This window comes from Phocoena sinus, chromosome X (genome assembly GCF_008692025.1).
Source record: "Phocoena sinus isolate mPhoSin1 chromosome X, mPhoSin1.pri, whole genome shotgun sequence".
NCBI classification, from domain to species: domain Eukaryota; kingdom Metazoa; phylum Chordata; class Mammalia; order Artiodactyla; family Phocoenidae; genus Phocoena; species Phocoena sinus.
In genome coordinates, this window is record NC_045784.1 from 86,037,017 (window position 1) to 86,051,708 (window position 14,692).

At 42.6% G+C, this 14,692-nt stretch overlaps 1 protein-coding gene across 1 annotated transcript; it reads left to right on the forward strand.

Annotated features, from left to right (window-relative positions):
• The first annotated feature begins 2,255 nt into the window (after positions 1-2,255).
• TMEM35A (transmembrane protein 35A) lies at positions 2,256-13,875 on the forward strand. The gene is made up of 2 exons (XM_032619854.1): positions 2,256-2,485; positions 11,841-13,875. Exons 1-2 carry the CDS (start codon positions 2,366-2,368, stop codon positions 12,252-12,254), a joined length of 534 nt encoding a protein of 177 aa, XP_032475745.1. The 5' UTR covers positions 2,256-2,365; the 3' UTR covers positions 12,255-13,875.
• The last annotated feature ends 817 nt before the right edge of the window (positions 13,876-14,692 follow it).

Consider the following 14,692-nt stretch of genomic DNA (forward strand, 5'->3'; position numbering starts at 1 on the left):
GGGATCGAGTTATTTTTTCCTTGTAATATTTATTATTCAGTATTTTATACATTTTTATAATTAATAGAGTTATTCCCATTATCATGTAATTTGAAAGGAAAATAGCATATGTATATTTTGATCATTTGCTTAAGTATGTGAATGTGCTTCCCTAAGTACTCATTTTACTGCCATATTCAATGTAGGACATTTGGAAAACAAATTATAAAGACAAACATTTCATTTTGGTTTATTCTTTCCAGTCTTTCTTTTACGTATGAAGAAATTTTCTCCTCTCTAACAAATCCTACTCTCTACTATGCAACAAGCCCATTGGGAGCAGGGTCTATGCCTCATTTATCTGTGTATTCCTACAGTGCCTAATTCACTTGTATGCACGTTGTAGTCACTCACTAATTTATAGGTCGAATCATAATAAGAAAAGAGTCTGAAATGCTTCCACTATAAGATATAAATGATTGCTAAATCTTAAAGTGTTACCACTTCCCAGGATATTTGCATTTAAGTCATCAAATTTTTCCCAATCAAGATATATTAGGATCTGGTGCACAACAGGGGTTGTTCTAGGTACTGTAGGGGATATACAGAAGTTGTTCCTCCCCTTTAAATGCTTATAATCTACACTAGTCGTGGAGTGGATTAGGAAGGCAGAAGAAGCAAAAAGAGAACCACATCCATTGAGGTATCATTATGTTAGACACTGTGCTAGGCAATTTACTAACATGGAATTCTTACAACAAACCTTTAAGGCAGAATTTTCATTCACTTTTTTTTTTTTTTTTTTTTTTGCGGTACGCGGGCCTCTCACTGCCGCGGCCTCTCCCGTTGCGGAGCACAGGCTCCGGACGCGCAGGCTCAGCGGCCATGGCTCACGGGCCCAGCCGCTCCACGGCATGTGGGATCTTCCCGGACCGGGGCATAAACCCATGTCCCCTGCATCGGCAGGCGGACTCTCCACCACTGCGCCACCAGGAAAGCCCTCATTCACATTTTATAAATGTGGAAATGGAGGCTCAGATAAATGACTTATCCAAGTTCACAGAGTTAGTGGTAGAGCTGGGATTGAAACCCTGGACCTTCAGGGTCTAATGCCAGACTGTTCTCTCTTTCTTAATGAACACTGCCTCTTAAAAAGGTGTGTGTGTGTGTGCACGTGCACGCGCACACTGTGTGATTACAGTGCTCGGCAGTATCAGGTAAGTGCCCTATTTACGATGCAAAATATTATACAGAGAGGCAGTAGAGCAATGGATAAGAACCTGGGCTCTGGAAATGACTGCCCAGGTTTGAATTCTGTCTCTCCACTTACTAGCATATATACTCTTGGGCAAGTTACTTAACTTCCCTGTGCCTCAGTGTCCCATCCATAAAATAGGAACTCATATCTAGCTCACAGTGTTGCTGTTAAGATGAAATTAGTTAATACAAGTCAAGGAAAGTGTCTAGCACTTAGTAAATCATCAATAAATATTGGTTCCTATCACAGGAAATCAGAGGAGGGAGAAATCATATCCAGCTGGCAGTGGATCAGGGAAGGCAAAGGAGGTGACATTGAAGAAAAGGCTGAATGTTAATGAAGAGTGATAGAGCAGGGAAAGGGAATGTAGGGGAGGTAGGAAATCTCAGGTTGGATGGGACCATGAGTGGACAGGAGATGAGGGGTGGCAGTGGGAATTACTGGAAGATAAACCTCTGAAGAGAGGCAGAGGTCAAAATGTGGAGGCCCTTAAATGCCAATTTTAAAATTCTGGAGTTAACCACTGGGCAATGGGAGCCATGAAAGGTTTTGGAGGAAGAGGAAGATAAAGCCTTCTTTGGCAGCAATCAAGCTGGACAACTTTGCAGATTTATCCTCGAGTGTTACCAACTGCAGAAACCACCAACTCTGAGGACTAATGTTTTGACTGAGGGAAAGGAAAAGGAGAGAGAAGGGGAGAGGTTGGAAAAGGGGGGTGAATAATTAAAGGACTATACAGATAAAAAGCACTCCTGGTGCGAAGTGATAGAACCGTCTTCCTTAATTCCTCATTGCAGAGGCAGCCCAGGGACTGAACTCGAAGCGTAACCTACCTTTTCCCCCGTTTAAGACTTGAAGTTTCCACCTCAGTTTAGGACTTCATTTAATATCGAGACTGTGCTTTTGGCCAGCGCGGAGCAACCGTAGGGCATTAGGACCCAGCGATTGTTGTAGTGAGAGAGGTTGAATCTCGGTCTCTCAATTTTTCCCTCGAGCTCCCTGCTCTCCCTTTGTCATTCTAGCTGCCTGCTGCCTCCGCAGCGTCCCTCCAGCTCTCTCTGTGCTAAGTGCCTGCGCCTTAGGGTGCGCAAAGCAGCAGTGTTAGTCGGGACCTGCCTTGGTGACCCCATGGCATCCCCTAGAACCGTAACCGTCGTGGCACTCTCAGTGGCCCTGGGACTCTTCTTTGTTTTCATGGGGACTATCAAGTTGACCCCCAGGCTCAGCAAGGATGCCTACAGTGAGATGGTAAGTGAAGCAAACGGGTGATGAGGAGCGCACCCCCAAGGGATGGCGAGTACCTCTCCCCTTCTTCCCGGTCCACGGTCCCAGCCCTTTCACCCCTACCCCCACCCCGGACCCTCCCTTCTCCCCAACAACTTTGCAGCTGGGAAGGAGCAGCTGGATGAGAGCGATTTTATTTGCAGGCTATGCCGGGAGCAACTGTTTTGGAGCCACTGAATGCCAGTTGGGGGAGGGGTTGCCCAGTGAGTACCCCCACCCCCAAGTAAACCGGAGGGCTGAGACCTGCGTAACACCTGTCATTGGCAGGAGCCCTCCCCTCCTTCCAGCACACCCAAAGTCCCGGCAGCCAGTCTGCAAGTCTGATTCCTTCCCTTGGAGCTAAGAGTTTAGCAAGCTGGAGAGTTTATTTATCTTGCGGAAGAACAAAAGGCAAGGAGGAAAGAGGGGCGGGGAAGGTATTCCTCATCCCTGGCGGAGAGCCGATGGTGTTCCCCTAGCCGCCTGGGCGTGTGTCTATATCCTTGAGACAAAGCCGACTTGACCCAAATAAAGGTCACAGAGAGCCTGCTTCTTCCCCTTCTCTCAAGGGAGGGCTGGATGTTTTGTTTTATTTTGTTTTGTATATGGGCTAATCTGCAAAGTCTGCTTTTCCTCTCCTGAAAAATAGTCCTTAATCCCCACCTTGTCTCCCGTGGATGCCCAGGGCCAGGCCCTCTGCAGGTTTTCCCCTCTGCAGAGTTAGAATCACCTGAAGGTGAATGGCCAAAACATCTCCTCTGCAACCTGGGGGCTGGGCTGCTCTCCACAGTTGGGTGTGAAGAGGACTTGTTCCTATGCTGTGGAGTACGAGGTGATGGCAGGGGATGTTTCCAGCACTTCCGCTCTCACTTCTCCCCCTGTCACTTTGCCTCTTCATTTCCCTGCCCCAGCTGAAGAGAACCTGCTTCTCATTGCTTTTGCCAGGCTGCCAGTAATGGGAGGGAGCCCATTAATGGGTTCTCAAGGTCAAGGAGGAAAAGAGCTTAGGGGAGGAACAGGAGAGAGAGAAGAAAGACAAGAGGGATTCCCCATTAGGGCTAACGCAAGGAGGAATAGACCCACACGTTGACAGTTGACAGGAATAAATAGCTCTCCTGGAGCTCACTGCGGAGCCTTCCAGAGGCCCTCAACGTGAGCTGCAAGTGGATGGAGTCTGGCAAATTGTAGACGCTCAGAAATGTTTGCAGGCAGCTCTGGCTTCTGTCTCAGGGTTTGAGCTGGTGTTTCCCATGTCTCTCTCACCACAGGATCACCTTGGTGTCGGGGAGGGTGGCTGGGACTCAGGGGCCAAGGTCTAGCCCCAGTTGCAAATCCTAATGTGTTTCTCCTTCCCCCTTTCCCTCCTCCCAGAACATTTGACCAGATGGAATTGAAATCAGGTCAAAATGAGTATCCAAGGCAGCCTGCATTGGGAAGGGGAGGGGAAGTGGGGTAGCAGAAGCCACCAAAGGCAGAGGGAAAGGGTGGAGGGGAATTGCCACTATATTTTTGTCTTGGCAGCGGTAGTTTGGCGTTAGATTATAAATAAATGCATATGCTCTTTTCTTTCCTTTTCATATATGCATACATTTATATGTTTTTGTGTGTGTGCCTTGGATATATTTAAACTTTCCCTTGCCTTAGGGACATAGTACCCTTCTTCAGTATACTCCCTGTCTCCCTATATCCTGCTCAGCTGCTTTAGAGGCCTCCCAAGCTGCACCCTAAGTACAGTGTTAGGTTTTGCAGGCAATCCAACTAAGATGGAGTCACCGGGAAGCTTTCTATCAGCTTGGCAGGAGCTCATGAGGAGGACCAGCCACAAATGGGTTTGCAGTAGGTTTCTTCCTAGGGCGTGGAGCTGTCTATTACAGTTTAATGAAAGGCAGAAGAAATATATGAAGATTCCATATCATACAAAGGAACATATTTAAATAGGTATAATCTAATACAGCAGTACAGAACCATTGTGTGTGTGTATGTATGCACAATTCCGTGCTTCTGTGCTCAGGGGCATCTGGAGGCAATGGAAGAACTATATCTAGCTGGGAGGTAAACTTCACAGTAGCATGAAGCTTGAGGATTTTCAGACCGCCGTTTTCCAGGGTCCCCTCCTGCATTGAGCATTGGGCCCCAGGCTAGAGATGGCTTTCTGGCATAGGGCCCACTGCATAGTGCCTGGGCCGGCCCAGCTTTATTGTTGAATCCATAGGGAGTGGGGACAATTCAGTTCTAGTACAAAGAAGTTGCTCAGTTTATATTTGTTGAGTGGCTGGGTGAATGAATGAGTCATTGTAGCATTGTCTTGGCTTGTCACCACCCTTCAGATTTCTCTGGTTGGCTCTTGATGATGCAGTTCAGAAGCCATTTATTGCCCAACCAGAGATCAGCTGGAATGACTCTCTGGGATTTTCTGTTTTGCATTTAGGAGTGATTCCTCTGCATTGATGGAGTTAGTCATGTATTGACTGCAGTGGCTTTTTGTATAAAATCTCAAGGTGTTGTTGTTGCTCTTGTTGTTTATTCTTTAAAACATCTCTGTGAGGTAGATTTATTTTTTAAAGTTATGCTTATTTTTCTGATGGATAAACTGAAACAGAGCAAGTTTAACGACTTATCCAAGATCCTAGGGTAAGCTGCTGTTGGAGCAGAGGTTAGAAACCAAGTCTGTGACTCAGTATTCCCAGTAGAGGAGTCATTAATGGTTACAACTGCTTTTTTGGATGTCAGAACTTACAACCGATTCTTGAAAATATCTGGCACATTTTTTCTCCTTTTTTGGTACCAGTTTAACTGCCCCAATCCCATATTTTGGGGTTTCATTTTACTTCGAAACCAATTTTTCAAATTTAGAATTTTTTTTTTTTTTGCTTTTCTGTCAACTATTTTTTCTTGTTCTAAAGCCATTAGTGTTATGCTTAGGTATTATCCCCTGCATAGAAAATCACTGCTAAAAACCAGACACACAAATGACTATGAACTTCTTTCCTGTCTCTACTGGAGAAGCCAGGAAAGGTTAGTGGAAGGAGTACAGACTTTGAGTCATGTAGGTTTGGGTTCAAGACCTGACACTCTTAGTGTCTGTCTCAGTTTCCTCATCTGTAAAATGAGGATAACAACCTACCACAGGAAGTTGTTGTAAATATTAACTGACATTACGTATGGAAGCATCTAGTACAGTGTATGAATATGGTAGGTGTCCAAGAAATGCTCTGGGTCGAGGTGATGATAATTGATTCTGTTTTACGCAGTGGTTTCCTGACTAATTCAAATGGCCAGTTTAAGGGATTGAAATCAGGCATGTAAAAGAGCAAGATGCTATTTCCTTATGCCATGGTGAACAGACCTCTATGCAGTCAGCTAATATAGAAAACTCCACACTTGCTGCTGGGTAATACACAGTGGATCCCATGCAGAATTTCCGGATGCCTCTCTTGAATAGCCTGTTTGGTATGTGTCACTCCATACCTCCCAATTTAGCAAGTGTCATTATAGAGTACTCTAAATCCCACGTGAATTCAACACGACTGACCACTCCCCTGACTAAATGCCTTCATTAATTCACTTGAAATTGTGAGACAGCACTTACAAATGCTGCTAAGCAGTTTAACATATGAATGGTTGACTTGCTTTAAATTTGGTATTCAGCTCTTTGTGACAGTGGTTCTATCCTGTAAGCACAAAGGGCCACAAATGGAATAGTAAGAAAACACCACAAATCCTGTCACATTGAAGCTAAAGGATTTTGACCATGAGGAAGAGAGGGCAAGTCTCTGACAGGGCAGGTCTCTGCCACTTCTTTGCATCCCCTTATAGGGAAGGTTTGTTGTGGATTTGGATGGTTTGCTTATTTATAGTTAAATGCCCTCTGGTATTTCCCCAGGGTTTGTGTAGCCCTAGGAAAATACTCCAGATAGGTTTGGGCAGTTTATTTAATGTCCATAGGTGATCTTTTATACTTCCAATCACACTATTTAATTGCTTTCCAACTACATAATAGTTGGAATGATAAGGTAATAATACTAAGATAATAATAATAAGATAGTAATTTACTGATGCTTAGACTGTTCTCTGAGGTGGTACAGTACGTTTATTCCCTCAGAGAGGCAACTGACCCTGAGATGTGAAATGACTTTGCTTAGTTCACACAGCTAGCCATCCTAAGCTAAACTACATTGACATTTGTGCCAGGGAGCTTATAGCCTCTCAATGGCCAACAGCTGTGCTTGTTTCAGAGCGACTTTTGACTGACAGTGGAAGTCAGACCCTTCTCCCCTTAGATGCGATCTGGGAGGGATCCACCTTGGTTAGTAGGACCAGGTTTGCCAGCTTCCTTTTTAGGTGGGCATTATGTGACAGTGGAAGGTAGAACTGCTTAAAAGGTGTTTTTCATTCACATGGATATTTGGCAATTAAACATGTGATGGTTTATTATTGCATTTAAGAAATGATCTATGATCCACATATGGCTATTTTTCCTATAGAGATTCAGGAAAATCATACTTGAAACAGTAAATTTTGCAGCACTTATGTAGCCTTTATGATCTAAGATATCAACCAGGCTGAGATTTTTAGCCAAAATATATTTTTGTCAGTGTCCTCTTTTGCTTTCATATACTTTTTTCCCTGTAAATTGTATTGAAGTATAACATACATACTGAAATGTGCACCTAAGTGTATACAGCTTGAGGAATTTTCAGAATCCCCCTGTGTAACCAGCACCCATATCAAGAAGCAGAACATGACCAGCATCCTAGAAACCTCCCTCCTGGCCCCTTCCGATTACTACCTCCCCAAGGGTAAATCCCAACTCCAACAATATAAGTTAGTTTCACCTGTCTTTGAACTTTATATAAATGGAATTATACAGTATATTAGCTAATTTTTTTTCTTTTACCTAACTAGCATAAGTGAACTAAAGTAAACCAGTTGTGAGCTGCTCAAGTTTAATGTAATTAATATGAGATCATGGCCCCTGGGGTGTTGTGAAGAATAAATGATAAAAAGAAAAAAGGTATAACTAAAGAAAGGCTCCATATGCTTTTGACTCATGTCTGAATCATATAGTCTCATACTATAAAAACGGACCTGCTTGAATCATTGCTATTATCATTAAAAGAATTACTGTGGCTTGCAAACATATGGATTTCTAATTGTGTGGTTCATTAATGATAAAATATGTGTGTGTGGCCCTTGGTTGATGCTATGACGTTATGATTCTTTGACCAAATCTCCAAAATGCTCATTTAATTTACAAAAGGGGAAACTGAGGTAATAAAATACTTAGTAATTTTCTGCAAGCAATTTAGGGGCAAAACTAAAATTGGAATTTAGCTTGTCTTAGCCCAAGGATATTGCTAGATGACTGCCTTTGATTAAAGGGGTTTGAAACATTTGACTAAACCCTTCTGTCTCCTGCTTCCTTCCCCTATAAGGAAACTATGGTTTCAGGGTCTGGGTCATGGCAATGAAAAAGAAACAGACATAACAAAGTGAGCTTCCAGAGCCTTTTGGGAGAGTGACTCAGTCAACTCCCTTTATTCTTACTGTCAGAACAATTAAAGTCGTTAGACATCTAATTACTATAGCCTTAAGACACATGACCCTTCTGTTGTTGGAATTGAGGTGGCCCAGACCAAGTATTGTTGCTACTGGCAATAGTAGGATACTTATGATGTCTCTATCCTACTCCACAGGAGAAAGAATAAAGGGCTTCCTAGACTGTCAAAACCTCATCCAAGCTTAGTCCCATCTCTAACAAGTTAAACATTCCCTGTCTGGAGTCATGGAGAATAGATGCTATCTGTACCTACTCAGCTTTGAACTAAAGATTTGATGAAATGGCTTACCCACATGCGGTTTCCTCTTGAGAAAAGAAGGAAAGAGGCAACTGCTGCATAAAAATATCTACAGCTGCAGTTTAAGAGGTTAGATAAACAACTGAAAAAGTAATATGTAGTTAGAGCAAATGCAGAGAACAATGATCACTGAAGTCATAGGAACTTGATTTAGAGACCTGAAATTTGGCCTACAGATTTCACTATAGTATAGATAAAAATATATTCCTAAATGATGGGTGGTTAGCCCTAGGCAAAAAAGGAATGTTTCCAGAAGCCATTCAGTCAGCATCTGGAAATCTTGGCTGTGCACTGGCTGTAAGAAACTCATCCTGCTTCCTGTGTTCATTATGTCAGAAGGTTACACTTAGGATTTAGGAACTGCCTCTTGGGGAGCTTTGTGTTGCTAATTTTAAAAGGTCCTAGCTTAAAAGTGTTAAGGAAAACTCTTGGGTCTAGATTTCTTTCCCTTATGTCCCCCTGCTACCATCACCAGAGTGTTGAGGGAGAGAGAGTGGGCAGGTGACATCTAGGTTAATAGTGAGGAAACTGCCAGATGCCCTAATCCTCGGCTCAGCTCTGCTCCACATGGATCTAGCTCAGTTCAGCCCAGGGTTTTACTCTGCCTACTGTCAACTTCTCTCCTAATTTCTCTCTGAAAATCCCTGATTTAACCTAAAATGGGAAGAGGGAGGAAGAACGACTGATACTTTGTGTTTCACTATATGCTCAGGAACAGGTTAGGGACTAGAGGTGAATAAAGGTAAATAAAGACAGGATCTGACAGGGCTAGGATTCGGAAGAGGTGTGAGGCAGTGTTCTGCAAGTGCAGAATCAGATCCTGCCTCTATTTAAAGTTGTGATATTTTATTTGTTGTGGATATTATTTACCTTAATCAATGAGTGTTTTGGTGCCTTCTTAAATTTTACACTCAGGGGACATAGGCTTACTTTATCTTAGTCCCAGCCCTGCTCAGGAAAATGAGGCTCAGAGAGGGCAAATAATTTGCCCAGGGACATCAACTAGAAAATGACAGATATGGGATTTGAAGCCAAGCCTATTTGAATCCAAATCCATTCTTTTTTTTTACTAAACCACTGGTCTTGAAACAGTACTCATAAAGGACTATCTTGTGCTACTCATGATAATTAATCCATGAAATAAAGGTGCATTCACTAGAGAAATGACTTAACATTTGTTCCAAACTAGAGTGTGTGAACACTATTCTAAGCACCAGATGCTCCTGACAGGTCAGCTTGGCTTTCTGCCTGATTCTTGTAATACTTGTCTTGCATCTGGTGCTTTTAACTATTCTCTTCTTAAAATTTTTGGCCCCTCTGACCCCATCTCTCCTGGTTTTCCTCCTACTTTTCTGACCACACTTGCTTCTGTTTATTTTGTGGATTCTCTTCCTCCTCCCATTTTTAAATGTCTGTCACACATTTTCCCACTGTATACATTCTACCTGGGCATACTGATAACTGTCAATTCTGTATCTTTACCCCAGACCTCTATTATTGAGCTGCCTACTAGACATCTCCACTTAGGTGTCTTAGAGATACTTCAACTAAAAAACTCCAAATTGAGTTCCTCATTCCTTCCTGCCCCATCCCCCTCTTCTTCTGGATGCATTCTTGACTTCTCCGTTTCCCTCAGTGTCCACATCCAATGAGACATCAATTCCTGTTGATTGTGCATTCAAAGTATCCTTGAGTCTCTCCCCTTCCCTCTATCCTTACTGTCATTACTCTAGTCCAGTTCTCTCACCTGATCTCCTGGCTTCCAGGCATACCCCTTCCAATCCATCCTCCATGCTACTTCCAGAGGGACCTTCCTTAAAAGCAAATTATGTTGTTCCCCTGGCTTATAGGATAAAGTCCAGCTCCACAACGTAACAGTCCATGATCTGATTCATATCTGTCTTCTCTGTCTCACCCTTTCCCCCTTCCTCCCCCAACCTATGCTGAGCTGGGGCAGTGTTCGAAACACACCAGTCTATTTTGTGCTTCAGGGCCTTTGCTCATCCAGCTTCCTCTGCCCTCGATGCCCTTCCCTTATTGATCTTGCAAACATCTGCTCTTCTTTTAAGATTCCACTCTAGCTTTTCTCAGTCCCCATCTAGGGAGATTTGACCACTCTGGTGTGCCTCCACTGTACCTACTACATAGTTTATTTCAGCACCCATAACACTTTATTGCACTTATGTACTTCCATAGCTTTTCTTCTCATAAACTCAAACTTCAGGAAGGCAGGGCTTTTGAATGATTGATGTCTGTATCCGGAGTACCGAGTACAATGCCTAGCACAGGAGGCACTTAATAAATATTGAATGAATTAACGGATACTTCATGAAAACAAAGTAGTGGGCAAAACCAGAAAGACACTTGATAAAATCTCATCAATTTACTACAAAATGAGGATTGGGTCAATCTGAATAATGAAAAATATGATTATCTATTACTCTAAGGTCAGTATAATTCTATTACTTTGTAGTATATCCAGTGCCTCCCTTCTCTGTTCCATGATACCTGCCTTTGGGCTACAATTAGACCTTATACAGTACTCTATTATATACCACTAACCATGCTGCTTTATAATGTTGTTTATGCATCTGTTTCCCCCCACTACACTGAGAGCTTCTTGACCCTATCCATCTCTATATCTCCATCACATAATCCATAATAGGTATTCAATAAATGTTTATTGAATTAAAATTAATGAACTTGAACCAGGCTAATCAAAGTAGTGTCTTGTAAAATCCTAGGGATTTATCTCAATCATCATAAGAACGATTTTTGTCTTACCATATCTTAAAGATATATAAGGGGCTAACATTTGCATACATTTAAATTTTTCTGTTTGCTTAGCACACACTTTTTTTATTTTTACAGATTCCACAAATGTAAATTCCAACTCAGCTCTTTTTTGAATTAACACAGATTCCAAATTAGGGAAGTCCAAATTAGGCTTTACCGCCTTGTCTCATTTTTGTTGGTATTCATATGCATCTGGGTTTGGACAAGGTAGGCACTAGAAAATGTGGATATGGCTAATCAGTACCAGTTTTTATGGGCCCAGTGAATTTTCTTTTAAATTCTTAATGTTGTTTATGATTTATGATCAGAAAAAATTTTTTTAAATAAAAGGTGCTTCCACTGCAGGGGGCATGGGTTTGATTCCTGACTGGGGAACTAAGATCCCGCATCCCGCCCACATGGTGTGGGCCCCCCCCCCAAAAAAAATTTTTTTTAAACTATAAAGCCAAATTCTCTTACCTTTGGTGCTGTTACTAAGGTTTAAACCACAGGGATCTTAACAGATTGCTTGCTTTTTTCCTTAATTACAAGGCTTTTATTTAGGGGGCACAGTAAAAAAAGACTATGACACGCTTGGCTGGTGTGGAAAGGGAATGGTGGGGAAGAAGGACCTTGCTTGTGTTTTCTTCATTCTAATGTTAAAACCATGGTTAATGCAGCGATTTCCTTATGGTATTCCACTCTAGAAACGTGCTTACAAGAGCTATGTCCGAGCCCTCCCTCTGCTGAAGAAAATGGGGATCAATTCCATTCTCCTCCGCAAAAGCATTGGTGCTCTTGAGGTGGCCTGTGGCATTGTCATGACCCTTGTGCCTGGGCGTCCCAAAGATGTGGCCAACTTCTTCCTACTTTTGCTGGTGTTGGCTGTGCTCTTCTTCCACCAGCTAGTCGGTGATCCTCTCAAACGCTACGCCCATGCCCTGGTGTTCGGCATCCTGCTCACCTGCCGCCTACTGATTGCCCGAAAGCCCGAAGACCGGTCCTCTGAGAAGAAATCCTCGCTGCCAGGGAATGCGGGGAGTACCGGCAATGCGGGAAATACTGAGGAGCAGCCATCCTTATATGAGAAGGCCCCTCAGGGCAAAATGAAATTGTCGTAGGAAAGCGGAAGTGCAAAAAAGTGGACCTTCCAGGCAGTTGCCTCCATGACACCCAGGAAGATGTCAGTGTGTGTTTTTCATTTGATTTATTTATCTTGGGGGAAAAGGGACAAATATAACCTACAAATTAATGGCCCTATTGGCTTGTGTACACCTATACCCTAAAATGACCTCCCCACATAGATGTATGTGCACCACCTTTAATCACTCTGGGGCAACTCTCACATCTTGCTGCATGTACATGTATATGGCTAACTACTGAAGTGTATTTGTGAGATGGACTCCAGCAAGCATGTGACTGTGAGATTAAGTGTGGGAAAATGTTACTTACTGTGTGTGTGTGTTTGCGTGTTTGCACACACGTGCGAAGGAGAAGGCTCTGATCTTGAACTAATCCTGCATAGGTATCCTTCCCTTTATCGGCCGATTCTAGTGAAGGCAGAATAAAATAAATCTCCTATAAAGAGAATGCTACTTCTTGGTATAAAACAAACTATGTATTCCCATGGGATGGAGGAATCCCTCACTAGATTAAGCTGAAAACTTAAACCTACCACTTTAGGAAAAATTTCCTTCAATTTGAGACACTGAGTTACATATAAAATGAATTAACTTCTACGTTAACAGTTGTTTAAATTGTAAATACTCCATAGTGAGTTTAATTAAAATAAGGGAAATGTGCAGTCAATAGATAATCTAATTCTTCAAGTGATAAAATTGGAAGTCTCACCTTGCCTTTGTCAGAGCCCAACCTACTAAGCTCCTTTACTCACACTTGGAAACTGAAACAGTAAACTTTATATCGGACATCTTTTTTGGATTTTCTTAAGCCAAACGCTGCCTCACTTCCACTATTCTCAGCAGCTAACGAGGATTTGGCAGCTGCTCCACTGTTGTGGTTGAGGGAGCGAGGATTAGTCCCGTTAGAGGTCTGTGAATCTCAAACTAGCTGTTCTCTTAAATCATCTGAAATTTGACAGAGGAGCCGTATCCAGTGTTTCTCTGCCAAACAGATTCACTATTCCTATTGAATTTTCACTGAGCTTTGCTAGTGTAAGCAGAGATCCAAGTTACCCCCACAGCTGTCTCCTCTACACCTCTTTATCATTCCAGTGAGTTGAGTTTAGCTGGGGGAAGGACATTTTTTTTTTTTTTTTTTTTTTTTGCGGTATGCGGGCCTCTCACTGTTGTGGCCTCTCCCGTTGCGGGGCACAGGCTCCGGACGCGCAGGCCCAGCGGCCATGGCTCACGGGCCCAGCCGCTCCGCGGCATGTGGGATCTTCCCGGTCCGGGGCACGAACCCGCGTCCCCTGCATCGGTAGGCGGACTCTCAACCACTGCGCCACCAGGGAAGCCCGGGAAGGGCATTTGATATAGGTTAGTTGGATTGAGCAGTATGAAAATTTGCTTTCTTCATTACGTACTGCTGCTTCTCCTTGTTAGATGTGCTTTGATGGTTTTAATATTATTGTGCCAGGGATAGGGAAAGGGGTGGGAGTGTTGTGTGTGGGGGGAGTACAAATTACTGTATTTTCTTCGATATCATTGTTCTTGTTGATTGATACCTCTGTCTTATTTCTCTCATTCTTTCAAAATAAAAATTTTTGAAGTTTGGAGGAAATGGTCTGGACAAATAATGAAAATCTGGAAAGAAAGGGTCATGTCATGGGATTCAGGTTGTCTTATTTTTGAGTGGATGAGGGAGGAGAATAAAGAGAAGGGGGAGTACAATAACTTAATATACTAATGAGGTTACTAACTTTCCAATCTCATTTAAGTTTCCTCACACTTCTGTGATGTCAGCACATAAGACAGAAAGCCACAAAATTAGATCTCAATACAGTTCCCAGGTTTGGGGAGTTCTGCTTTATTAGGTGATGCCAAGGGAAAGTAGAAGAATGATTTCAGAAATAATTGCAGGTATATTAAGTAAAGCTGAGCCAGTGTCTCACTATATATGCATCCACAAACTGGCACAAATTCCAGTGCCACAGACCTGTCACATTAGGCAAGTTATTTTACCACTCAGGGTCCCAATTTCATTTACAAAAATAAGGGGATTGAAGGCTTAAAATTCTTTCCAATTTACATTTGAGTATGAAATGATTATTAAAAATGACTCGAGAAATTTTCAGTTTTACTAGATAGGAAGATCAGCTATCATAGTAAATGTTGAACACTTAGTTCTCATGCATGATTAAATATGATTTCTTGAAGGTACTTTGAAAACAATGTAAGATGTGGTAAATAATCATTTTTTGCTGTAGTCTTTCCCAAATACATCAACTTAGTCTGATTCTTCATCCCCAAGATTGCAAAGTTTCCTCCCACACTTCTATTTTTTTTTTTTTTTTTTTTGCGGTACGCGGGCCTTTCACTGTTGTGGCCTCTCCCGTTGCGGAGCACAGGCTCCGGACGCGCAGGCTCAGCTGCCGTGG

Bases quoted from the DNA above. Each gene is read 5' to 3' on its own strand.
- TMEM35A (XM_032619854.1), top strand. From the start codon at position 2,366: ATGGCATCCCCTAGAACCGTAACCGTCGTGGCACTCTCAGTGGCCCTG. The intron at 2,486-11,840 runs GTAAGTGAAGCA...ATTCCACTCTAG, and splicing joins AGGATGCCTACAGTGAGATG to AAACGTGCTTACAAGAGCTA.